This window comes from Haemaphysalis longicornis, unplaced genomic scaffold, assembly GCF_048455015.1.
Source record: "Haemaphysalis longicornis isolate Haplotype H1 unplaced genomic scaffold, Haemaphysalis longicornis Haplotype H1 scaffold_1, whole genome shotgun sequence".
Classification (NCBI taxonomy): domain Eukaryota; kingdom Metazoa; phylum Arthropoda; class Arachnida; order Ixodida; family Ixodidae; genus Haemaphysalis; species Haemaphysalis longicornis.
Window position 1 is genome coordinate 362510339 of NW_027526203.1, and position 25380 is coordinate 362535718.

At 43.7% G+C, this 25380-nt stretch overlaps 2 protein-coding genes across 2 annotated transcripts in view; both read left to right on the plus strand.

Annotated features, from left to right (window-relative positions):
- The window catches only part of LOC144155014 (trifunctional nucleotide phosphoesterase protein YfkN), a 146345-nt gene that overhangs the window by 79240 nt on the left and 41725 nt on the right, over positions 1-25380 (plus strand). The window lies entirely within an intron of this gene.
- Syx16 (syntaxin 16) lies at positions 192-24860 on the plus strand. The gene is made up of 9 exons (XM_077686194.1): positions 192-439; positions 596-681; positions 786-804; positions 927-960; positions 8139-8245; positions 11237-11402; positions 14723-14817; positions 17062-17208; positions 22797-24860. Exons 1-9 carry the CDS (start codon positions 359-361, stop codon positions 22977-22979), a joined length of 918 nt encoding a protein of 305 aa, XP_077542320.1. The 5' UTR covers positions 192-358; the 3' UTR covers positions 22980-24860.

Sequence of the window (25380 nt, forward strand, 5' to 3'; positions counted from 1 at the left end):
GACTACATGGCTATGCGGAAGGCCTTTCCTCCATGCGGAAGGCCAATCCTGCAAGCACAACACCTGCCAGAAGAAAAAAAACACAGTATTAAGTAACCTCATGCTTTATATTTCAAAAGTTACAAGGTGTACGACCTAAGTAATTAAAAAAAATTGAATGTAATATTCCTTAGGTTTGTGCAACCGCTTGGTGGCAGCACTGCCTCAATGTCGTCTGTTTTATGATGGCGGCTCGAGTTTGCATATGTAAGAAAAGCTTAACTTGAAATGTTTGTTTTGCGGCGGTTAACCGAACTACTAACATCGAGTTAGTGGCTTCTTTTGGTGCATACAATACAGATATCAAATTCGCACAAATATGGTGACTAGAAGCCTTACAGAAGCGTTCGTACTTATGCGCAACAACGCCCTTCAAAGCAAACACATCTTCGGAGATCAAGTAAGTTCAACGTTGGAGTGCACCAGAAACTGAAAGAGAAGTTGCTTGTGCTGTAATAGGTCATTTTGGCGTTGTTGTCGTGCATAGGCATAATACAAAAGTTGTCATTGTAACACACATGATTCGATATGTCTTTCACTATGGTTGCATGCGTAGGCTCACGAAGACACCGTGGCATTAGTCGGACGAGATGTCGAAAATGGCATGGGAATCTACAAAGACGACGCTGAGCCTCCACGATGGTAAGAATGAAAAAAATTTCCTCCCAGTTCGGTATTTCGTCTTCAATGCACAGTTTCTATTTAATAAACATGCCTCTGCATTTTACCCCTTTTCATCCTTGCAGGATCGACGCTTTGGAGGAGGTAAGTGTTTTCGGTATAGTTCGTAACGGTGACCGCAAGTGCTGTGTGTCCTAATGCGCGTGCTTGCGTGGACATGCGTTGCGCGGAGTGTAATGTCGCTTTTTTTTTTTTTTTTTTGTCAGGTGAATTATCAGATGACTAAGATCAGAGACAAAAGTAAGTATTGAGCTCTTAAGTGGGCTGTGAAGCATGAAACTATTGCCTTGATGTTTCCTGATCTAATAGGGAAAGTGGCAGCCTTTGAGAATTTATGGTGGTGAAATGTGCGCAATTTCCCCATCATAAATATCTGTGCACAAGGTGTTTGTGACAGCATGAACACACCTCCAGGGTTTTCCTGAATCCTTCCTAGGTGACATTGACATCCAATATGGTCGCAGACTGTCGATACCTGGCATGACTTGTTTGTGTTTCCTACATATACGAGACGTAAATCATCTTTAAAAACCTTGTGTACGTTAATACGGGCTGGGGACTTGTCGTGTAATTTAAACTATGTTGTTTAACTTTACCCCTACCTGTGTAAGGTATATCAATACCCAGTAAATCTTGCCTGTATTGCCTGTGTACAGATGGTATTCACTGAGAAGTTCAACTGTCAAGTTCTTTGCTTAGCAACACTGGAAACTGCCACGGACATGGCGCGCCTTGTGCCATGGCGCCTGCACGCCGCATGAAAAAATAATAATAATAAAAACACCGGCGTGCATCGTCTGATCCGTTTTAACCTGATTCTCAACAGTGGTGTCAACAGAGATGTTATTAATCACACTTACATTGGAGTTGAGGCATTACTTTGTGTTCTGTGGGGTAGAGCTTGGAACGTCCAACATGTAACGTGCTTAGCAAGGACAAGTACCACTGCTGAGCACGAGGATGTGGGTTCGATTCCCGGCTGCGGCACCCACTTTTCTGATGGAGGCGAAAAGCAAAAACGCCCGTGTGTACGAGATTTTGGCGCATGTTGAAGATCTCCAGGTGGTCAAAATTAATCCGGAGCCCTCCACTATGGCGCGCCTCGTCGCCTGCGTTGCGTCGGCGCGTTAAACCCTACAATCAATCCATCAAGGACAAGTACCAGCATCTTGCGGAGCCCGACGTAACCAGTGACGGCGCACTCGCATGGTTGTGTGCATGCTTGCCTCGCTAGTGAATACAACGTATACTAGAAGCCTTTTCGTTTGTCATCTTCAACTGCCTGAGTACCGCCACGCCATAGGAATCTATGGGAAAAAAGAATGGAGCTGCTCTCGGGCAGTTCTCAGTGAGTCCAAAATGGCACATCAAAGAGAGCAAGGGGACTAGATAGAGAGGAAGACAACTGATTTCATGGAGGTGTGAGAGAAATTTCGGGGCAAATAACTGATTCTGGCATTGCCAGAGGGGAGCTGTTAAAAGTCTATGGGATAGGCCTTTGTCCTGTGGTGGACATAAATAGGCTGATGATGATGACTAGAGAAATGTACTTTAGTACAGATTACTGACTTTCCAGTAACTTTGAATATTTAAGGGGCCATGCAGACAAAATACAAGTTTGATTTATTCGAAATATTTGGTGTTGTATAGTGCCCCAGCGCTTGTCCAACCGCGAACGACACTTTATTCACAAAAAGAATTAATCAATTGAAGTTAAAATTTGATTCTCCTGCCAAATTGTGTGTTTCGTGACATTTGCAATGACTTAACAGGGACAGGCCTTCAAGCGGACATTAGTACGCCGTTTAGTCTGCATAACACTAGGAACGTGGCCTCCGCGATTTGCTGCCGGCGGTGCGCCGTTGCTCCGGCCGTCCCATTCGGCGCGGAAGCAAGGGGAGCGGTGTAATTTTGCTAACTCCGACACGCGCCGCGAGGCGGCGCCGTTATCCTAAGGTTGTAGAGTTCCTGTATATAGCTCCCGCAGGGAGCTATATTGCGGGAGCTATATACAGGAACTCTAAAGGTTTAAGCGAGGCTCGTCTGGCCGACGCTGCCTGCGCTTTGAGTTGTAAATCAGCCTTCGTTGTCGCGTCTTCGGGATAGAAAACTAGAATATAGGGTCTATGTCTTTTGACTCGATCCTACAAGTACAAAGTTGTTTAACGTACGTTGTTTAACACCCACGATTGCCTTTGCACGCAGCTTTAGTGGTCGTTTGCTTGAAAAGCGAATGCCGAGAAGGGTTCTGTCCAGGGCCATACCCAGAGGGGGGGTTTGGGGGGTTCGAACCCCTCCCGAAATCTTTTCCAGGCAGCGCGTAAGCAATACTTACTGTTGCTTTCGGCAAAACTACCCCCCTCCCGAAACCCATAACCCCCTCCAAAAAAAATTTCTGGCTACGGCCCTGGTTCTGTCATCTCGGGCAGAGTGAATGCCAGCGTGCTGAGTACTTTTTTGGCTGTTACACCATTTTCGCGCGATATCGCTGCGCGTAAATATGCTTTTTTTTTGCCTTTTATGTTGTTTCGAACACTCTGGGTATCCGTTGTGTGTGTGTGTGTGCGTGCGTGCGTGCGTGCATGCGTGCGTGCGCGAGCGAGTGCACGTGCGCGAAAACAGCGTAATACCGATAAGCTCTCGTGTATTGTTTTTATAGGCAGGCGACTACGATAGTCAAATAATTCCACGGGTCCGAATCAATCATATTTTTGCGTTTTATTTAATATTCTTAGGGGTTTCAAGTACCTACTGCAATCACGCTACCAAATTATTTGCCATGAGTGAAAAAGTCATGATATTCCGCGATGCCTTTCACATCGCTATCGACTCTACATATGTATTTTTTCGAAAGACTGTTTCTGAATTTCTAGATTTGCTAATTTGTTGTCATGACATATTAAGGGCTTTATTTTTTTCGGTGAGCAGGTAAGCTGGTCACTAATATCTGTATGCACAACATCGGCTGTAAGTAAGTTGTTCGGGATATTAGTGAATAAACACATCAAGTGGAGAACTACACCAATCGTAACTCGGGTAAAGATTTTTATTACATTACTTAGACCATGTCCACTAATGGCAGACTGGAAGTCTCTCTGTACGTTTGTATATGCAAGCATGCATGCCAATAAATGGCACCAGCACGTTTACCCTGCCTATTGCGGAAAAAATACCGACAGCCATTTGCACAGTATACATTTCAGATGCTGAAGTATACGACGTCTCTGTTAATAGTATCACGGTAAAAGTTACGCCAAACGTTTCAAGTAGTGTTGCCATGTCATCTACTTTATCTGTCCAAGACCGCACGTTTAAAGGAGAAAAAAGGAAACGACATAGGGGGTATTTTCGTGTTTACTAATGGTTGGATTTTGGTCGGTTGAATTCCCATAATTTGGTTGTTGCTTGGAACGCACGGAATATGCGTTCCGTGCGTTCCAAACAACATGTACGAGATTTTCAGAAATGAAACCGGAAGACGTGTTGTGTTTTGGAACCATGCGTGACTACAGAAAAGAATACTGCTGTGCAATGAATTCACTTATGCATCACCCCGGGCATAGTCTACGTCAAAAATTCAAAGCACCGGTAACTACCCTAATGGCACCAGTAACTACTTCTACCTTTCACCTGCATTGGTGTGCGGTAACTTTTTTATTAAACGTCGCACACAGGCTGCGAAGGCCGAGTTTTCGTCCTCTGCGCCCACCCGCGCCAGGGAAAACGACCTTAGGCTACGCGCGCCGCGGTGCGGCGGAAAACGGCGAAACGGCCTCTTCGGAATTACGCTCTCTCCGGGCGATTGGAACGGCCGGAGCAACGGCGCGCCGCCGGTAGCCGATCGCGGAGGCCACGCTAGGGACATCTTGTTTACCGTCAGTCCTCCTAGATGGCGCCACCATACTGCGCAGCACTGCTGTCTGCCCTCCCTTTGTTTCTGATTGCACCTGGCTTGTTCTTGTTACGGGTGGAAGTCGTTTCGTGAAACATGAGGTATGCTCGACAAACGGGGTCACATAAGACAATGGCGCTTACGCCAATTGGCCAGTGTCATGCGAGACAACCTCAAAGGGCCGGACTGCTGTGGAGCTATAACAAGCATAGTGCGCACAGTACCAACAGCAGTAAGCACTGGTACTTCTATGTTTAGGTGTGGTTTTGTAACTTCCATTGTTTACCCACCATTCTTACTGTTATAATATGAATATGATTTACATTTAAGCGGAAATAGCTCATTTTCAAGCTTATAAGCCCTGTCTAATATGCATTTGCTTTCGCCAAGCTCAGCTAATTGCACAGCTGTGCATATTACATCATAGGCTCTAGTGCAGGAAATAGGGTTGCCACCTTTCCAAGGGGGAAAGGAAAAAACAAACACAAACAACCCTTGTTGGGGGAAGGGGAGGGGGGGGGGGGCGTGGTATAGACGATTGAATTTGTGCGTAAAAAAAGGAAGATGCCATGTTTTTTGACATGCAGTGCCGTTTATTGTAGGGTATTCCTAGAGATATATTAACATACCGTGTGTGCTAAAAGTGACTGATATTAGTTATTGCTTTGAATGTGCTACTCTGGAAAGTAACTGCACATACTATGTCCATTAAAAGCTCTTCTTTGCATCTGAATCCACCAAACGAACATTAAAAAGTATGCAATGCAGAGCCTATCAACACGTAGTTGCTGAATTGGTGCTTATAAAATGCAAAAAATAAATAATAATAATCGCGGCATGATGCCAAAAAAACTGGTCAATGACGGCCGGATTAAGTACCGTACAGACCGGCAGGCGGCTTGCTGTTTAAAAAACCGGTCGGGCTGGTCGAAAACTGGACAGGTGACAACCATTGAGGGAAATGAGCTTGTGAGTCGCATGGCCATTCCCTTTTTTTTTCTAATTGTATAGCTTATTTGAGTTAAGTTTACGTTAAAAGTGATGTCAGTATGGTTCTAACGAGTCAACCTTTCAAATGAACCAAACTTGTGTTTTGTCTGCATGGCCCCTTTAAGGCGTAGCCCTTTACGTTGTGTAAAGCTTAAAATTCAAGCTGGTTTTATCACTGATTAATCAGTGATAAAGATTAATCAGAATCTTAGGAAATACAAGTAGACTGACTTTTTTTTCTTTTGTGCTGAATATTTTTGCATTCCTGGGGTATTAAATCTCAATTTTAAACAACATTCAAGGGACCAGTGGTGGCAGTGTATCAAGAATAGGGGATTAATGGCAGTATAATAAGTTGTAGCCTTAAATATATAAAGAAAAAAGGAGTATCACAAGGATATGTGTCAGCCAGGGAAAATATAATTTTTGAAATCTTCTCAATTGTTTTTGTGAAGTGAAACCTATTTTCCCGTAATTTTTTTAATATTAAATAATTTTACTCTGTAGTTCCAGTTACTGTAAGATTCTGGTCTTGTGTCCCCTAACCTGTGATCTTAGCTGTGTTGTTGTAGATTGCCTGTACCCTGTTCTTACCACAGTCTCTTTTTGTAACGAATTGCCAAGGTTTCATGTTATTATTCTTGTTCCAACAGGGATTGCCGTTCTCTGCTTCCATTTCGTGCTCTGAAACCTTGTTCTCACAATGTTCACTGCTGCTAGAGCAAAGGAAGTGCGTTTTAGGCTTCAGACTTTTCACACATGTGAATAGTCTGTCACACAAAATTCTGTCACAAAAAAGCCTTCTGTCACACACGTCATGCTTTGCTGCTCGTAGCGACAAAGCAAAAAATTGCAGTTTTCCTTTTAGCCATACTTTGCTTAAAGTGTCTACTTTTGTAATAGTGAAATAGAATGAGAGCTAGCAAAAATGCTTCATCCTCAGTAATATTCATTATCACTAATATTACCCTGTTTACTGTACCCATTGAGTTTTGCTTTTCGTGTTGCTCACCAAAATCACTTTGTGTGGTTACCAATCTAGTGGGCTCGGGCCACAAGTTTTATGGGTGTGCAGATTGAGTTTTTCAAACACGTTTAGTTAGGGAAAGCAGAAGGTAGCACACAACAGTCATGCAAGACTCCAATAGCAGGGTTGCAGAGGAAGTTTCTTGGCACCATGGCCAACCTTATTTGGTGTTGATGTTATTGTTTTTGTCGGAAAATCAGGTTGGTTGCTTTAGGTAGCAACTTTGTTGGCATCAATATTCTATTTCACTTTCTCCGTTCAGGGCTGCGCATACAAGACTTGCAAATGATGTAGGAAACCAGCGAGCACTGCCTTTTGTTGTTGTATAGTGACTGTGGCACAGCGACAAAAATAAAATAAAACAAGAACAAAGATTCTCTGCTCTATGTTGCCATACTGCAAAGATTGCGTCGATGTCATAGGGCTTCTCTTTGGTGTGAAGCAATAGCAAGCACACAAAAGATGGGCAAATACGAGATAAGGAGGGTGTCCTCACATCTCTTGGTTGTTCTTGTTTTTCTCGTTGCTCAATTTTTCTATCTCGCACTTATCTTTGTGGTTGTTGAAAACGTGCGCAATCTTGGGCAGCCACGCAACTGCCCCTCTTCAGGGCTGTGATGTCACAGTGGAATTGGTTGAGCTGCCAGTTTCTGTAACAGCTCTTCTTTTAATTGCCATAGTTTCTAGAAATTTTTTGAGCTTTTGAGCGCATACTTTGTACTTTAGGTTAATAAATTACTTGCTTAGCTTGCATTGGGTTTTTTAGGTATGGTTGGTGGTTTGATTGAACCAATCAATGTCACTGAAAGGTCATCTTTCCAAATGTGAAGCACTCCGATGCCGTACATTCTCTATGCATTCTTTTTGCCAGAACTTGCAAACATGCTATACTTTTGGTGATATATTTTCCTGTCACAATTGTAATGCCTACCGTGTTTTTTAATGCATTGCAATTATTAGGTGTCTATCTGGTGCGTAAAACATTAATCCTAATTTGCACTGTTTACATCACAGGCGTAAAAAAAAAACCTTACTGTGCCCATCTTAATTAATGAAGTGCCTGGTCAATTTGAAGCCATTTGAAGTGGGCAAAATTATTTGCACGTCATCTTAAATTTAAAATAATTGGGATGGTACAAAATTGAAATATGGTAGTTTCTTTCACATGCATGAGGCAGAGCCGTACCACTTGTTACAGTTGGGATGCTTATGTAGGGGGACCTGTTGTGGTGGCTCACTGATCGAAGTGTTTTACTGCTGAACCCAAGAACGCGAGTTTGATCCCAGCCGCAGCAGTCGTTTTTCTGATGGAGGCGACAAATGAAAGTGTCCGTGTGACAAGGTTTCGGCCCACATTAAGCATCCCAAGGTGGTTGATATTGATTCGTAACCCTCCACTTTGGCACACCTTATAGGGAAGATTTGCCTATGTGGTATGTTGAAGTTGGTGAAGCATTGCCTTTAGTCGACTTTACTGGTAAAGTACCTATGAACATTTGCTCTGTGCAGTGAAAGAGTTGTCTGCCCTGCACGACCGGCACCTTAATCGGCCTACTTTTGATGAGAGTTCACTGGAAGAAGATGAGATTGAGCAAGCAACGCACCACCTAACTCAGGTATGAAGGTGCTCTTTGTGCCTTTAGCATCAAATTATGGGACCTGGTTGAACTCTCGACTGAAGGGTTTTTGTTTTATTGATGGTGTCAATCACAAGAGAGCAGCAATTTGCTGCATTGCACAGCGCAGTTTTGTTCTTTATTCCTTTGATGTTAGGAGCAATATGGAAATCTAGGGTTGTCACCTTCCCCCGAAAAAAAATTAATAAAACACCCGTTTTTGGGGGGGGGGGGGGGGGGGGGGGGGGGGGGGGGGGGGGTACATATAGAATGTTGAATTTGCGTTGAAAAAAAAAACGATTTTTCGTAATGCAATGCCATTTATTGAAAAATTTTCTTAGAGAGAAATCAACATAATGTTTGGATTTAAAGTGACAGGTTTTGTTTGATGCTCTGAATGGGCTGCACTAAAAAGTAGCTGCACATAGGTACTTAGTAGCTGCACTAAAAAAAAAGCTGCACATAGGTACTTAGTCTTCTGAAAGCTCTTCTTTGCGTCTGAACCGCAGCGGCGGCGTTTCGTTGTGTTGTTCCTCCCCTTGGTCTTCTTCCATCTCGAAGAGTGCGCTCGCCCCCGTATTTTCTCTGGCGCGTCCTACAGGCTACAAATTCACTGCTTCCCCCCACAGAACCACGCTCACACACATGCACTGACACAAGCTTTCATCACACTGCCCTCATTGCCACTAACGGGATACTCGCTTTCATTCTCTCTGTGAATGTCTACACGACCCATTTCCCCCCTACCCCATGCCCCACCACTGGGAACAAGCCTTGGGGCGCTCGGACCTGGCAGTTCAGGAAACTCTAACCACACAGGCCCTTGTGGTCACCGAAGCCATATGGGCCTCGGCCATCCCTCCTCCAGTTTGTAAAATAAAGTGGTTCTCTCTTTCTCTCTCTCACTGCTCGCGTGTCTTTGCGCGGCTGTTCGACACATATTTATCATCATAGTTGCTGCATTTGCGCTTGTAATATGCACAAAAAACAATATCGCGGCTCGATGGCCAAAAAAAACGGCCAATGACCGCCGGTTACAGGTACGGACGGGCAACCGGCCCGGTGTCTAAAAAACCAATCAGGCCAGTCAAAAACAGGGCAGGTGGCAACCCTATGGACATCTTGATAAATACCTCTTAGACTGCTGGACAATGTAAGCAGATGTTGCTGTTAAGCACGCACATATACGGGATGCAACCCTCACCTGCTTGGCTACCCTGGAAAAAATCTTGCTAGATATTGCCATTTTCTGCTTTAGTAAAGAGGGCTGGTGCAACTGGAAGTACAGTGCACGAAATGCCATCCAATTTTAAACAGATAAGCATTTTTACAACATATGTGAGGGTTGTCCTAGGGGAATTGATTTGAGTTTCTACACGTACAGCAGGGAGGCATTCGTTGGCTTTTGTAAAAGTGCTGTGCGTGTTACACTGCAATTCAGGTTGTGGTGATGATGGCAACAATGATATCAATGCCAAACCCTTTCTGGCACAAGGGTTTGGGAAACTGTTAGCTTAGAAGGGACTTGGCGGGGTAACGGTATGGCTCAGGCCTTGTGCAGTATAGTTGTGCCACTAAATTTCTGCCTGTTCTTTAGTAGTCTCTCACTCTGCCACAATGGTTACTCTCTTGCAATGTGTCGCAGTGTTATCTCTGCCTGTGTTGACTGTTAAGGTGAAGGAAGCTTGCATATTTGCAGAAATGCCTTACAAGATGCCATTAATTGTAACTGAGGGGATCAGTGGTTGTGCTGCAGGCTGCTTGTTTCTGAACATAGGGAATTGTGTCGGTACTTTCCATGTGCAGCAAGTGGTTTTGGTGAGGAACTCGGCAAACTCTACAAGTTGTCGTGCCCAACACACAAATGTTGCAGTTGCAATGGACAAAAGGTCTCTTAGTTCATGCCACTGCCACTGGGGACTTCACTGAAGCCCTGGGGGCCAGTCTGGAGATTTTTAGTCTCCGACAGTTTCCATCCTAGCAAGGTGCCTTGCACTGGTTCAGCCCTTAATCAACGGTGGCTGTGTTTTGTGAAACTTCGGTTAAGCTGCAGACGAGGACAAAAATGATTCAGTGCCAAATATGCCTTGAGGACAAAAATGATTCAGTGCCAAATATGCCTTGCATTAATTATGTTATTTGCTTTTATTATCAAGTGTTACTGAATTTTTTGGTGCACAAAAGTACGTCCTAACGAAAATGAGACCAAATTCTTACATTTGGTAGTTAATTCTGCGTGGCCCTTGCAAACAACAGTTTGCTTGTACAGGGAACATTATTTCAAGTGCAAACACAATGATATAAACCTGGCCATGAGAATTGTGGGAGCATATGCTATAAATGCACAATAATGACGTGGCCGATTTATAAAATGAAGTCTGATCCTTATACTTTGTAAGTACTAGTACTTAAACCGCTTCTTGTTTGCATTTTAGGACCTTTCGTAGCTAAAGTCGAACCCTGCACTAGCAAACTTGGCTAAGTAGAAATGTTTTGTGGTTGTGTACCAATTTAGTTACTTACCCAAGAGAAAGTGTAGCTCGTCCCAGCTGGTTTATGGTGAAATTCCCAGCTAGGACCAGCTGGGCCCAGCTGGTCCTTGGGTGTGAAATGAGACAGCATGCATTTTTCAAAGGGGTGCATGAGTATAGGGCAGTAAAAACATAACATTTATTGTACAAATAGAAATAAAACTGTCCAATGCTGTACAGCCACAGACAGCTAGCTTGGTGCTCCTCTTGGGAAATTGTAGTTAAGTGGGACTCAAACCTGAAACCATTGAGTAAAAATCCCAACTTAACCTACTGTGCTCTGCCAATAGTCTCAACTCTTGTGAAAACAGTTGCAACAGCCTTTTCTATTTCTTTTTTTAATGTTATATATTCTGCATAATCATGGGAGCAGAGTGCACATTTAGGTTTTTATTTTTCTTCTTGCGCTGTGGTCACCAAAGATTACTGGGGCCTTAATGCTGGCGTACCTGTGTTGCAGCTGTTCAATCACTGCCAGCAACTACTCTCTGTGATCCAGCAGGGGGTAAGGCAAGGCTCAAACCCCAAGGAGACCCACCTGGCTCAAAACGTGGTGCGCTCCGTTGCTGGCTCCCTCCAGTCACTCAGCACCACGTTTCGTTCATCTCAAACAACATACTGCAAGAGTGAGTGCTGGGCTGGGGTTGCAGGAGCAGGGGTTAAGTTACCTTGTGGCGCACTCTTGGAGGAATTCATTGCAGTTGCTCCTCTTCGAAATGTTTGCCTTTCACCTTGACGAAAACTGTTCATGGGGTTATCCACATTATCTAACCACACACAAAAAAATTTTTTTTAATGTTTCGACAAAAAAATTGCTGGGGTAGCTTGCATAGAAAAAGTATAATGTGCCTCGCAGCCCAAAGCAGGCAAATTCAACAAAAGGCAGTAGAATTTTAGTGATATGAGTCTCTTAGAATAGCAAGGAGTTTTTTTTATCATCAAAAGTTGAGTACACATGCAGAAATATATAACGAAAATGGCTGTTTCCTCTGCTTGCCCCTACAGAAGTCTGTTGCATGTTGTATGTCTTTTTCTTTACCTTGAAATTAAAAAGAGTCTCTGAAAATGCACATCAATTTTATCGTTTATTCTGTTAGCTGCGCATATCGAATGTGAGATAACTGAATTATAGCCAAAACTTATTTGCATGATGCAGGCTAGGTGCCATTTTCGCTCTGCAGCAATCGCGTGAAACCCCGCGGTAAATCAACCTCACCAGATATCTTCAGGCGCTCTTCCGCATGCCTTCTGGCACCCAGTAGAATTCGGTCTCAGGTCCGCCTAGAGATGTTAGGCTTAGCACTGCGGCGGATATTCAGTTGCTGCTCTCGTAAGCAGTGCAGATGACGATTTTTAATGCAATTGGCCATCACATTATTACCTCCTTTCTTGTATGCGCAGCTTTGTTTGGCACTTGAGTCCCATTTAGTGGAGTGGTAACAAGCTATCGCTCGCGCTACCTGCACCTGCCTGCGCAACTTTGCGGCCGCCACCTGCACAGCAGGCGTGCAGCTCCCTCAGTGCGCCTGTCGTATGCGCAGTGCATTTTCGCGTCCAATGTGTAATAAAAACCCATAAAAACAGAGTGCCTGGAACTTCACGAGAACTTGAGTCGCAGCCAGCTGCCCATCGAAATCCCACTACGTCCGCCGCCACGGATCGGCTCGTTTGTTGGTCGAGAGCAAAAGCTCTGACCTCTGATCAGAGCGGCAGATGGGGCTCGCGCATCGCTTGCGCTCGCTTGCTGATCCAACCAAACAAGTAACTGGGGTTCACCTTGATGTCGCTTGAGTCACTAACGTGGTATGACATCACTGAAACTTTGTTATGCTGGCACTACATTGACGTCATGGTTAGTGGCGCTAGCGATGGGTCCCGATCTCCAGAACGAGCATTTAAGTACTTTTTAGAAGTGAATTAAAATATACGTTAAATGGTTGCTGTGCCCAGCACTTCGTGTTGAGTGTCCTTGCATACAGAGGAAGCCTACAGCAGGCTTTTTACAGACTTAAAATTTGGTGTCACAACTTCTTTAATAAAATTTTATACACACTCTTCGCCCTAAAAAATGGCAAAGAAAAGCTGTGGCATCTTTTAAAAATGCAGCCTAAACTATCGAAATGCCATTGTAGTCGGGACGAAATGCTCATAGGTGCGATACTAAGATATGATTATTTTCAAATTTCAATTTAGCGTACTCCTGGGTCAATAAGTGCAATGAAACTTGCTAAGGTTATCATTTTATCATGGCAAGCATAGTGTGATTTGTTTTATGAAATACAGTAGACTCTCGATAAACAGAACTTCAAGGGACCGGAAAAATTACTTCCGTTTAACAGGAGTTCCGTTTACTGAGAGAGATGTTCTAAGGTGCAAATTTATGTGCGTACACACTTCTAAGGGCATTTCATGGAACTCTAACCACTAGAAAGTGACTGTAGCTGATATTTTTCAGAAAGCAAGAAAACTACAAGAAGCGTAGGCACAGCATTCACAAAGTTGATTTGGCAACAATGAGCCGCAGTGCACTACAAAATGTGTCAATTATTTTTGTTTGAGTCCTTGCAACTGCATCTTCACGGAGGCTAGAGGCCTCAACTTCGCGAGTGCTTACGAGCCACCGAATTTAGAAGACGGCAACGTGGTAATGAAGGACGAATAGCACAACGACGGCACGAATGAGGTGACAGGAGGTGAGCCCTGTAGCCTGGGCGTCTAGAATCGAGACCGAACGACTGGAACAAGAACTGCGATGTTGCATTCGTTGCGCTAACACGGCTAAACACTTACGAGACGAGGCTTACGAGGCCAACAAGGCTAAAAAAGCATGGAGGAAGAAAAAAAAAAAACAAGAACGACACAGTTGGAACCGTAGAAAGCTGATTCTCATGCCAGTGGATTTCACAAGAAGTTCCATTTCTGGTTCCGTTTACACGGTGATGCGGAAATTTTAGTTCCGATTACCGAGAGTTTTTTTACGTTATCTGAATACAAAACCAACCAAATTCCAGGCAACTGTTCCGTTTAAGCGGCAATTCCGTTTAAGCGATCTCCGTTTATCGAGATTCTACTGTACATGTGAAAAGTCATTTTGCAGCTTCTGTAAACACATGTATAACTCGTTGCTTCTGTCATTTTACTGAAGTAACAAAGTGTTTATACTTGTGCTAAAAGGCAGACAGACTCCATTTCTTTTTTTCTGTTTAGCCTTGTAAAGGAAAGAGCAGTGACCAAGAAGCACTTTTGGGCTCTGTTGGAATGTGACATGTTTTCTTTTTTTCTATTTGTTGTGCTGCTATATTTGTTTACAGGGAGAGTAGTTATTGAAACTTTCCTGTTAGTGATGTAAGAGTGAACTAACAATATAAAAGTGCTCAAGGCTTCATAGATACGTCTGTCTGTAAAATATATTGCACTGTATTTGAGGCGTAGCTTAGTGCCTGCAGCAGTTGTCGATATTTGTGTCCGTCCATATTAATGGGGTCCACATTAATGAGTAATGAAACTCTGTTTGCAGCTGCTTTTTGCATGCTGAGTTACATGGGTCTCTTATTTGTACTGTTTAAATTTATTTTTGCTCCACTTGGCTGGCCCTGGCATAAAATCATGGCTGTGTCAGTACTCGACTCTACCTTATGATAGTGACCAAGGGAATACACTTTTTTGAAGACTGGTAACAGCTTCAAATAGCGGTTTTCCTCAGTACGTTGTTTCCTTTCTTCGCTCTCTTTTCTTGAAAGAACCATCTAAGTCTCCTCCCCTTTTATGGTCACGTGAAGAACTTGTTAGCTTTGTTCCTAATGCACGAGACATTTTGCAGAAGCGGGGAGGGAGCACATCAACATTGAAAACTAACACCTTTTCCTGAAGTGGAAAAGTATGTTTTGTGGTTGGCAATGATTCTTTTGTAACGAAGTTTCTTCATTTATTTGGTGTAATTTTTCAGGGCTTCAGTCAAGAGAGGAGCACTCGAACAAATTTTTTGATGTTCCATTTTATGCTGAGGACACTCCACTTTCTCCGGATACCTTTGGAGGCAGTGTAAGTACCCCCTTCATGCAGTCGTTGGTGCTGTTTCTTTGAACTGACTGCGATGTTGCAACATGCCCAGCTGCCTGGTCAAATAATGGGGGCAAAGCGCTGTCTTCATGATCTGTCCACACAGAGTCGCCATCTCTTGTGTGCAGCTTTCCATGCAATTTCTTTAATGGGGTAGCTATTTCTGAGGAGTGTTCCACCTTGTTCAATCTGTGTCCTATTAACAGCCAGAAAGAAGAGGATGTTTGGAGAATCTGCACACAGCCTTGATGAACTCTTGTAGTCTGGAAGAGCATAACTGTTGCCATCTCATAAATGTACTCGGTGGAATTCAAATACCATTGAGTGGACTTCTCCAATTAATGGCTATCATATTCGGGACCACCAAGGCAGGGAGAATGGTTCTGCTGACTTGCACCATGTTTCGCTTCAATATCCACTAGCAGGCATTTTTCGTCATGTCTAAGTTGCAGAGATCGTGCCCTTAATATGCAAAATAATAACACTGGTAGCTGTATCATGTTTGTGCAGTGAAATTTGGTGAGGTCATGGCTATAGTATATCTTAGTGCACAAACATGCTGTAATTTGTTTTTAGAAGTTCACAATACAAATGACATTTCAGCTCTTTTCTTAAGCTCGGGTTCTATGCACTGAAGCCGTACCTTGGATATGAGGCACACTCTGATGGAAAGTTACAGATTAAATGTCGACCACTTGCAAGTTCTGGAAGGGCTGAGTTTAACTAAGTTAACTTAGACCTGCACCATGTGTTTTTCAGCTTTTTTGAGTTAACACTCAAAAGAAGTACCAGTTAAAATGTGGGTAACACAGCAACACCAGCTTGTTAGCTGGTGTGCTGTCAATCCTCCGAGAAATTCCAATGCACTGGGGAAAAAGCTTATCGTAGAACCTCGAAGGAATGGCCATACTTGAAAGATAGCACACCCCCCCACTTATGTTCTAGTATCTATGTTAGCAAACATTGCTATCCATCAGCTAAATATAGTGATGACAAAGCTTGCAGTGCTTTTCTTCCACAAAAAATGGCATTGTGGAGCTAGAGGTGGGAACAAAGGCAGAGGTAAGGGCCGGAAAATAAAACTCAAATGCGTTCATGGTTATTCGTTTAATGTTCCATGTGACTCCAAAGACTAGCAGCTTAATTAAAGACTTCTAATACTTATGGGAGGGTACCCAGCAATCACAAGAACCTCATTAAACCTTCTGATGCCATGTCCAAGGAAGTTTAGACACACTCCTATGCAAACTCCCTGGCACACCCCAGTATAGTCACTTTTAATTTTTACTAGCTTATTTTTTCTGTGCACTCGCTCCATCTTGCCCGTGGCTTTACTGGAGTCTAGAAAACGTGGATTTGCGAGCTGTCTTCTGAGGATTTGTTTACACAATAAATGCCCCGTACTCTTCATTTATCGGCCATAATAAGGGGGGGAGCAGTTCCCTGGAATGCCGGATGCCCTTCTGGCTATGCAGCATGGCCACGCGGTTTCTTGTCAGGTATCTAAAAGTGGACAATTTTAATAACCCCTCTTTCTGAGAATGATCAAGGTGTTAGTGGGAGTGCCACACTAAAGGATAAAACAGATGCACAATCCATGCTGCCATGGGACAAAAAAAAAAAGTGTTGTCTGCTCAGAGGTTTCAGAAAAACGTAGCAGTGGAAAGGTTTAAAAATGGTTATTTTTATTCTGCACGAGCATGTTGTTACACAGATTCAGTGATGACACCTAAGCTCGCTCAGACCTTTGGGGTGATTTTGCTTGCCCTTGTTTGTTGTTATTTTAGGTAAATAATGTCGTGAAATGGCCATGTGTACTTTTACTCTTTTTTTTTTTTTTCCGCAGCAAAATACAGTGTCTGCTCACTCAGAACAATACAGTAGGCTGTAGGGCACTGCAGTGGTCAGGCAACATCGAGTATCTTGAAGTAGTCTGTTTGGCTGATGGTTATCCATGTTTTCTTGGTGCAGTTCCAAGAAAAAGATATCAGCGGCCCTTAGCTGTGTACTGAAGCTCCAAGATAAATCTTATGGACGCAAAGAATTTGTCTGTAAGGGTGGCCCGAAAGATTCATGACCCACTGGGCTTACGGGGGAACTGAAGTAGTAACCTGTGGCTGCTAATTCCAAGCGCTTCTGTGCTTGTGTGTTTTTAAGTGTGGCTGAAAAAGGTGGACGCGTTACGGCTCCTTCATAATGCCGAATAATGGTGTCATCACATTGCAGCACCAGATGCAGATGGGAGACCAACTTTTCTTGGAAGACAACACAGAAATGGTGCAAGTGCGGGAGCGGGAGATCAGCAACATCCTGCGGTCTATTACGGAACTGAACTCTATCTTCAAGGACATCGCCAGCATGGTGGCAGAGCAGGTACTCTGCAACTGTTGTGTTATGATATCAGGAAAACATGCCACAGCCAGAATGAGTGCACACAGTATGCATTAATGTTCCTTGTTATCATCATTGTTTTGTATACAGAATGTGTTTCTCTCAGTTTACTAGCGGCTTACACAGCCCCATGGTGCGGCAACTGTTCGTGAATTAGCAGGCCCTGTAATGGGCCCAGGGATGGCGTGACATTCAAATGGGCCATTATTTGTGTGCAGGGTCAAGGCGCATGCTTTGACCAGCCAGTCTATCCTTTTTATTTTTTATTTTTTTGTATAGTAGTCGTTCACTACATGTGTTTGGGATGAGTCGCATTTCTCTTCCCTGGAACAATGCTCTGCCGGGATCTCTTCATATTGCCAGCTTCCTTTGCAGCACCACGAAAGCAACATGCTGTTTTTTATTCACCCAAAGGAGGGGATCTCTCATGCCCTCTGCATTTTTACTTGATAAGGAACCATGCTGCCATCATTAGAGGCTTTGTGATAAAAGGAACAAGTTTCAAATTCTTTACTGCCTTCAGTGTAATGTTACAAAATTGGGGCTGCACCCAAATTGTACAGTCGGCATGCTGACTCCATGCCAAAAGGCAGTGCTGCAGGAACCAGAAGCTATCACCTGTTAAGCCTAGCGAAACCTGTAAATGTACAGCTAATACAGCTAAGTGTGCAGTCAAGTGTGAAACGTATAAGTGTACAGTCAACTCTTTTTATAAGCGACTTAAAAAATGTAGCAAAAAACAGGTCCCCAGTGGCATGAAAAGAGGAAACGCTGCAGATGACTGTGTAACCGCAGATCTTTTAAATCAGGGAGGAGATATTGTACTACAAAAGCTTGCTAGCCTATTTTCCGAATGCCTAAGGACTTTCAAAGTGCCCACAGCTTGGAAAAACGGCAACATGATTCTTATTCACAAGAAGAGAGATACCAAAGACCTCAACAATTACAGACCCATCAGCCTACTCTCAGTTGTTTGCAAGCTGTTTACCAAAGTTATGGTTAGCTGCGTAGGCATGAATGAGTGTCCCTGAGTTTTTTAGTATGCGTTACAAGGCGTTGTAGCGTGAGGCGTAAACAAGTGTCCCGGTGTTTTAGTACCGAGACTACATGAAGCCACGGTTACGACAACGACATGAGACGCCAACAGCCCAAGCCCTGGAGTGGCTTCGCTCCTAAAATCCGCTGAATATAGTAAGCCCTTTACATGGAATTTATAGGCTATGAAAAAGTGTTTGATTCAGTAAGCACCACAGAAGTTCTTGAAGTACTATTGTAAGACCAAGGAATAGAGGAGACCTACATAAGACTCCTAGATGACAAAGGAACGCTACAGGTAGAGACGATTTCGCAGCATGTTCACAGCATGTCGGGGGGCGGGGGGGGTAAGAAGTTTGAGTGGGACAATGCAGGATTACGTATAAACGGGGAGTACCTGAGCCATTTGAGGTTTGCAGACCACATTGTCTTGCTCAGTGAGTTGGCAGAGCACCTGCAAAAAATGCTTGAGGAACTACAAATGGAAAGCTTTGCCGTGGGACTACAAATAAATATGAATAGTAAATCTAAAGTAATGACGAGCAAGCATGCTGAAAGCGCAAGTTGTCAGTGCTGATCCAAACCTTGAGAAAGAAATCTGGCACAGAATAGGTAGGTATAGGTTGGGGTGCACTGGGCAAGCACTCACAAATAATGAAAAGGCAGCTACTTCTGTGACTGGAAAGAATAGTACAATCAAACCCGCTTATAACAAACAGCATAATTCAACGTGATTTGTTCGCTATACGAAGTAGTTCGTTATAACCGAACCTGCTTATAACGAACTTCAGTACCAAATTCGTTATAAACAATGTGAACAGTTGATTGAAAACTTGTTAACGAAATAAAGCCCGTTCCACTCACCAGGAATAGTAATCTACTCCAAAAGAAATATATTGCGGAGAAATGTACACCTATTTGCAGCAGCCAGTGATTTTCGCCTAAACACTGCATTGAGCACCATCACTGAGACTTGCATTCTCAACATGCGACATCTTTTCAACAAACTCCAGTCCTTATTCCCTGTATTTCGGTGCAGTATCACCGCAGCACATCGGTAGCAGAAAGGGCTTCTTGCAACATCGGGCAAGGATTGCCAGAGTTGGGAAAGCAGCGCAGCAGTTCTGGCCAGTCTTTTTTTTTCCCTTTCCTAAAGCGCGATGGGTCCGGAGCTGCTGGCAAGTACTTGATCACGTGGCGGGCAGCTGCCGAATAGGAGTGCTGCAAAGCTAGGCAAGCAAAAGGCGCGGATTGCTTCCGCTTGCTGCATTGGCGGGCATTTGATCACCGATTGTGTGCGCGCTCAGAGTTCGGCATGTGCAATGTTTAGATCGTTATAAAAAATACATTTTACATGCATAATGGCTCAGAACCTTCAGTGTTCGCTATAAGGCACGATTCACTCTATGCGAGTTTGTTATATTCGGGTTTGACTGTATAGAACCAATGCGTGGTGCCGGTGATGACGTATGGAGTGGAAACTTGGTGCCTTACTAAGCAACTGGAAAGCAAACTTGAGTCGGCCCAACGAGCCATGGAACGAAGGATGATAGGGGTAGTCCTCAGGGGCAGGAAAAAAGCCTCCTGGATCAGGGAGCAAACTTGAGCAGAAGATGTCGCAGTTGAAATGAAGGAAAAGAAATGGACTTGGGCTGGCCATGTAGTGACAGCCGGTGGGCCACCAGGGTATTACAGTGGCTACCGACAGATGGAATTAAGGAAATTCGGAGGCAAGGAGTGGACTCTGGCAGCATAGGACAGGAGCGGGTGGAGGTCGATGGGGGAGGCCTTCATCCTGCAGTGGACTCGTGACGACGACAATGACGGGATGAGGCTGTGTCTGAAACATCGGAAAGGGCGTAGAAAAAGTTTAGCAACAAAGATTAGTCAAGGGTATTTGTTGTAATGTCAAAAATAAAAAAAAAAAGCGCCTATGCTAATAATAATTGTGTGAATTAGCTATGGGAAATGTCCCTTGATTACTTCAACGGGCTAAATGACCCCATATTTTGCGTTCCTCTTGCCACAGTTTTTTGCATGGTTCGAACCCTGGACCACTGTTCTAGAATGGTGGTCCTTTCTGGACAAGTACAAATTTTTCTTCAACTATGACGTATAAAAAGGAAACTGCATAGATTGCCGTTGTAGCCGATTTGCTGCATTTTAGGTGGATGCCAATTTTTTGTTTTAGTGTTAAAGCGGGTGTTTTTTTGCCATTACAACAGCGGTTTAGTTGGCAACCGTGTTTGGCCATGTTTTTTCAAGCCAGGTGGTCACACACGCTTTATTTGCTTTTTATGCCCTAAATCATGCAGTTTCTTACTATAAGCTAACTAGTAATGGTGCCAAAGTTCAATGTCATATCTTGAAAATTGGCTGCTTTGGTGGTCATCTGCATGGGACATTTTTAGCTGCCTGTAACTAAAATGCTGAGCATACAGACAGCCTGAAATTGCATCACAACCAGCTTAAAGGTGTGTACCACGCATTAGGCCAGATTTTGGCTTAGGTGAGTTTTTACTGCAGCTGGTCTGCTGAGATTACAGGCAAGCAAGATTGTTGGAATTAATTAAATTCGAGCCTCAATATAACCAACCTAAATTTAACGTTGGTTTCAATATAGCACAGTTTTTATATATTCATTTTGTGGTTTGATTAAAATACTTGAATCTTATAATTTAGCAAAGTAGTTTTCTGCTGCTGTTTCAATTTTTTGACATCCCTGTGTGTCACATACACACAAAACTGCTGCCCTTTAAAGGGACCCTACAACACGTACCATCGACTACTCAGAATGTATTTTAAGGTCAAGTCTATTGTCCCAGCAATCTCCTCCCGCAAGAGTTATAAAAATCCGTTCACTATCACCGAAACTACGCGCAATGAGAAATCGCGCATAATTGTTCCCTCTCAACTCGACCGCGGACAATGCGATGAAAGCTGCGCGCTCTCTCCCGGAGAGGGGGGTGGCTCGCGGCGTCTTCTCCGGCGGCCTTCGATATATGACAGGCCGGGGAGTTTTCCCCTTTTCTCCGAAACGTGGGGGGGTCGATTTCCGGTTTGGTGCCTCGAAAAAGCAGGCACGGCTGCCTGTTCGCAAGCGCGCGCTCAGGCTGGTAGGGCATTTTTGAACCAATAAACGTTTGTTGTCATATGATCTGACTGAATGGGGAGTATTAAGTTCGTCACTCAAACTCCATGCGCACTCAAAACACAAAAGAAATGTCAAAACTGTGCGTACAGGCTCGGGCATAGAAGTGGTTGGTACACAGCGCCGACAACGGCGGATCGTCACAGGAAATGCGAGAAATAAGCCACAAAGCTCACCAGCGACAGCCAATAGGCAGCCATGGCCTCAATGATGTCGTTTAGGCCATGCCAGGGGGTGCATAATGAGAAAAATTGAAGGGAGCGCGGTTGGTTTTTCCGCGTCTTTCACAGCGATTTGCACGCTCACCGCTTCACGTGCACATGCAATATTTGGCTCAGGTATTCCTGGCAGTGTAATCTAAACGTCGCGCAGGTTTACTTGCACTGCTCAAAGAGTGTTTCAGGGTTTCTTTAATCACACCGTGACTAGCCTCGAGAAGGGGACATTTGAACCTTTTCTTTCCACCAAAGTAAACAAATGGAAATTGTAATGGGGCAAAAAACAAATATCAAATTATACCACCCTAGGAGTTGGTGAAAACATGACATGTATAAATGGTCATGTCTTGATCAGTGTGCAGACATTTGTTTTCCTCATGTCATAGTTTGTGCAACTTGAACCCAGGGTTTCTGTTCTAAGATGGTGGTGGTCACGAATCACCCTCTGGATGAAGACAAGTTTTTCTTCTACTGTGAAGTTATCTAAGCTGTGTAGCTTTCTGTTGTAGCCATTTTGCTGAGTGTCAGGTGGATGTCATTTTTTTTTTCTTTGAAAGTTAAGTTTTTGTGCTTAAATAATAATTGCATATGCGAAATGCAAGGGGCAAAAGAAAACAGCAATACATATTTAAGGGCCCTAGTTGCTCTAGATTAATTCGTTGCAAAGCACTACAAACATTTCTCATAGCCCAGCTGTATAGTTCTGGCACATACCCAATTTGAAGAAACAAAATGTATTCATAGGAGACCAGGAACTCTTTGTGTGTGCTTGTCTTCCTTGTTTGTGTTTTGCTTTTGGCTCATTTAATTGCGCATCAACATGTCCAGCAACTAGTTCATCTCAGGTTGTTATGTAACTGGGAGAAAAGAAAACAAAGCAGGCTGGTATACGAAACGTAACGAAAAGCATTTGCATTATTCCAGACAAGGTAAAATGGTTTACATCTTGTGTGTGGACCGAGTTCTCAGGGATACCAAATATAGCTGGTTTGCTTATTGCGTTTTTCAAAGACTCGAATGGAAGGCGAGGTTAAATGCTTCTAGCCCTTGCACAGGCTCACAAGCTGACGCTCGTCGGTGCACATGCTTGCCACTGAATGGCCGCCAACAGAGCAGCAGGCAGAACGTGCGAGTGATGGCCTTGCGCTCCTCCTCCACATTGGCAGGGCACTGTGCTGGACCGCATCGACTACAACCTGGACACGGTGCAGACCCGGGTCCAGCAGGGCCTGCAGCAGCTGCAGAAGGCAGACACGTACCAGAAGAAGAACCACAAGATGATGTGCATCCTGGTCATGGCAGCCTCCACCATTGTGCTCATCATTCTGCTCTTTGTGTTCAAGATGTAGACTCGGTCATATGGCCAAGTCTTTGTGTCATGTGCAGCAACGACTGTTCCGCCACCATCTCTGTTGTCCCGAGCAGAGCTGCAGTTTGAAGCTGAGAACTCACCGTGTTCATCGTCACCAGACTTTTCGTTTTGTTTTATTTTAAAGTTACCACGTGGTGTGACTGGCCTGTACGCCTTGTAGTGAAAGGGGGAAAGGATGCATTGTGTTACATCTCTGCTGTTCACTGCTTGTGGTGGACGAGGAAATGCCTGTGATAGAGAGCACCTCTCACTGTCGGTTCAGACTCTTCCAGCGGTGCTCGGTATTTTGGAGAGTATTTGTCGTCTCTGGCTACCGATGTCAGCTCACTGCGAGCTCTGGTGTGCTACGACGGCAAACACTGGAGAAAAGTAATCTTGTGTGCAAAACCTTCTTGCATACATTTCAAAGCATGTTGCAATTTTGCTGCCTTCAATTTGTGGCAAAACAGCTAAATTTGGTTATATATTCATTATAACAAAATAATCCTGCAGTAAGCAGTGTTGGGCTCTTTTACTGTCCCCTGTAACTGTGTTGAACCAGTGTGTGAATGAATTTGATGAAAAACAAAGCGCCTAATGTAGGGAGGGTGTATTTTTATTATAGGCCTAGTAATAAGATGTCCATGGGTAAGAGTTGATTTGTTTTGTACCTGCAACATGCAGTTGGCACTGGTTGTTCTACACCATTGGTGTGGTCATTCTTATGTCACTTTGCTCTGGGAATTATAAGAACTAAGTGCTTTTTATTTGTCTTGCATCTATATCATGACATATACTGAGGGTGAACCAGTGTCTGTGCTCATTAACAAAGAACTGTTCCTGTAAAAGAGTAGAAACATTTGGTTCACAGTGGTTGTCATCTTTGCCCGCTCAGTTCACTTCATGTTTTGGGGTTGTGCATATTAGTTGTAACATATTTTTTTTCCTAGCACTCACTCGTATTGCAAAAAAGTTGTTTATTCAAGGTAGAGATATTGCAGTTGAAAATGTTGTTCTGCATGTTGAAGAAAAGCAGTCAGTTGTTATGAGGACATGCTTGTACTATGTTGCACTGGCAGTGCTGTAAGATCCTACATGAGCACGCTGTCCGTTGTAGTAATTCCTTTTACTGGGAGCATCAAATGTTGGCAAATTTGGCTAGCCACTAAAGATGTATGTAGTACGAATGACCCTAGTCTTCCATGAAGCAAATTTCTTCCTTGTATTTATGTTTTTACTCCTGTGCCTATTGGATTGTACACATGTATGTCTTAACGCATTCAAGATCATTGCATGCACGTTTTTTTGTGTGTGTGTACTATCGGCGTCCAATGAAACGCGAACACGAAAATATGAACCTCAACGCACAAATAGCGCAATTTCTTTCCATGCAAGCCAAAATGACACGTGGCTTAGTTACAAAAACAGAGTTGGGAAAAGTGGATTTCCAAACATACCAATAGCAAGCCAATATATGACCTCCACGAACAGTATTTTTTAATTTTGCACGTTCTGTTTTATATTTTGGTGCTCGCGTTTCATTGGACGCCGATAGTACATTTTGTTAATGCTGGGCATCTGCAGTGCTGTCTGGTCATACGGGCAGTGAACTCCGACCAGTTCAGTCTCATCTGATCTGCATGTGGGGCTCCTGATTCGCTCATGTACATTGTTTATCAAGAGAGGGAAGCTTCTGTTTCAGGGGATTACTGGTCACATGACAAGCAGATGGCGGCGCACAAAGAACCTTGCTCTGCCACAAGTGAACTTATTCCAGCTAGATTTACTGAACTCAAAATGTAAGCATAGGATTTATTTAGTCAGCGGTAAGAGCAAATTTTTTGTTCGGCTCTCAATAAATATTGAAATGCTGGCTTTACATTGGGTCTCTGTGAGGGGGGGAATCAACCCAAATATTCCCGATAATTCTATAACCCTTCCGGTGTTGGGTTTTTCCAAAGGCATTCCACCCCCAATGTAAGCTTTGTTTTCCAGGCACATTGGGCAAGGTAGTGGTTGAAAACGTGTGGGTATGTCAGTGACGGGGATGGGCAGAAACATAAAAACATGCTGGTACAGTTGAACCTCATTATAAGAGGCATGGATGTAAGAGACGATCGGGTATAAGAGACGCTAATCACCCACATGGATGGCAGCCCTATCTTTCCCATTAAATTGACCTCTTTTATAACAGACATCGGATGTAGAAGACAGTTGGCTATAAAGGACGAGTTATTTTTTAATTTTGGTTAACAATCTCGCTTGTTACAGACATTTGAACTTTAGATGTGGTGCCACTAGTTACTAACTGAAGTCGCGTCTGTTGTGGAATCAAAAGGGACGACAGACACCCGCAGTCGCTATTTATTACAACTTCAGCAAACACACAGTGGTTCAGT

Coding starts and splice junctions, on each gene's coding strand:
- Syx16 (XM_077686194.1), top strand. CDS start 359: ATGGTGACTAGAAGCCTTACAGAAGCGTTCGTACTTATGCGCAACAAC. Junction 961..8,138: donor GACTAAGATCAGAGACAAAA/GTAAGTATTGAG, acceptor TGCTCTGTGCAG/TGAAAGAGTTGTCTGCCCTG. Junction 8,246..11,236: donor CAACGCACCACCTAACTCAG/GTATGAAGGTGC, acceptor CCTGTGTTGCAG/CTGTTCAATCACTGCCAGCA.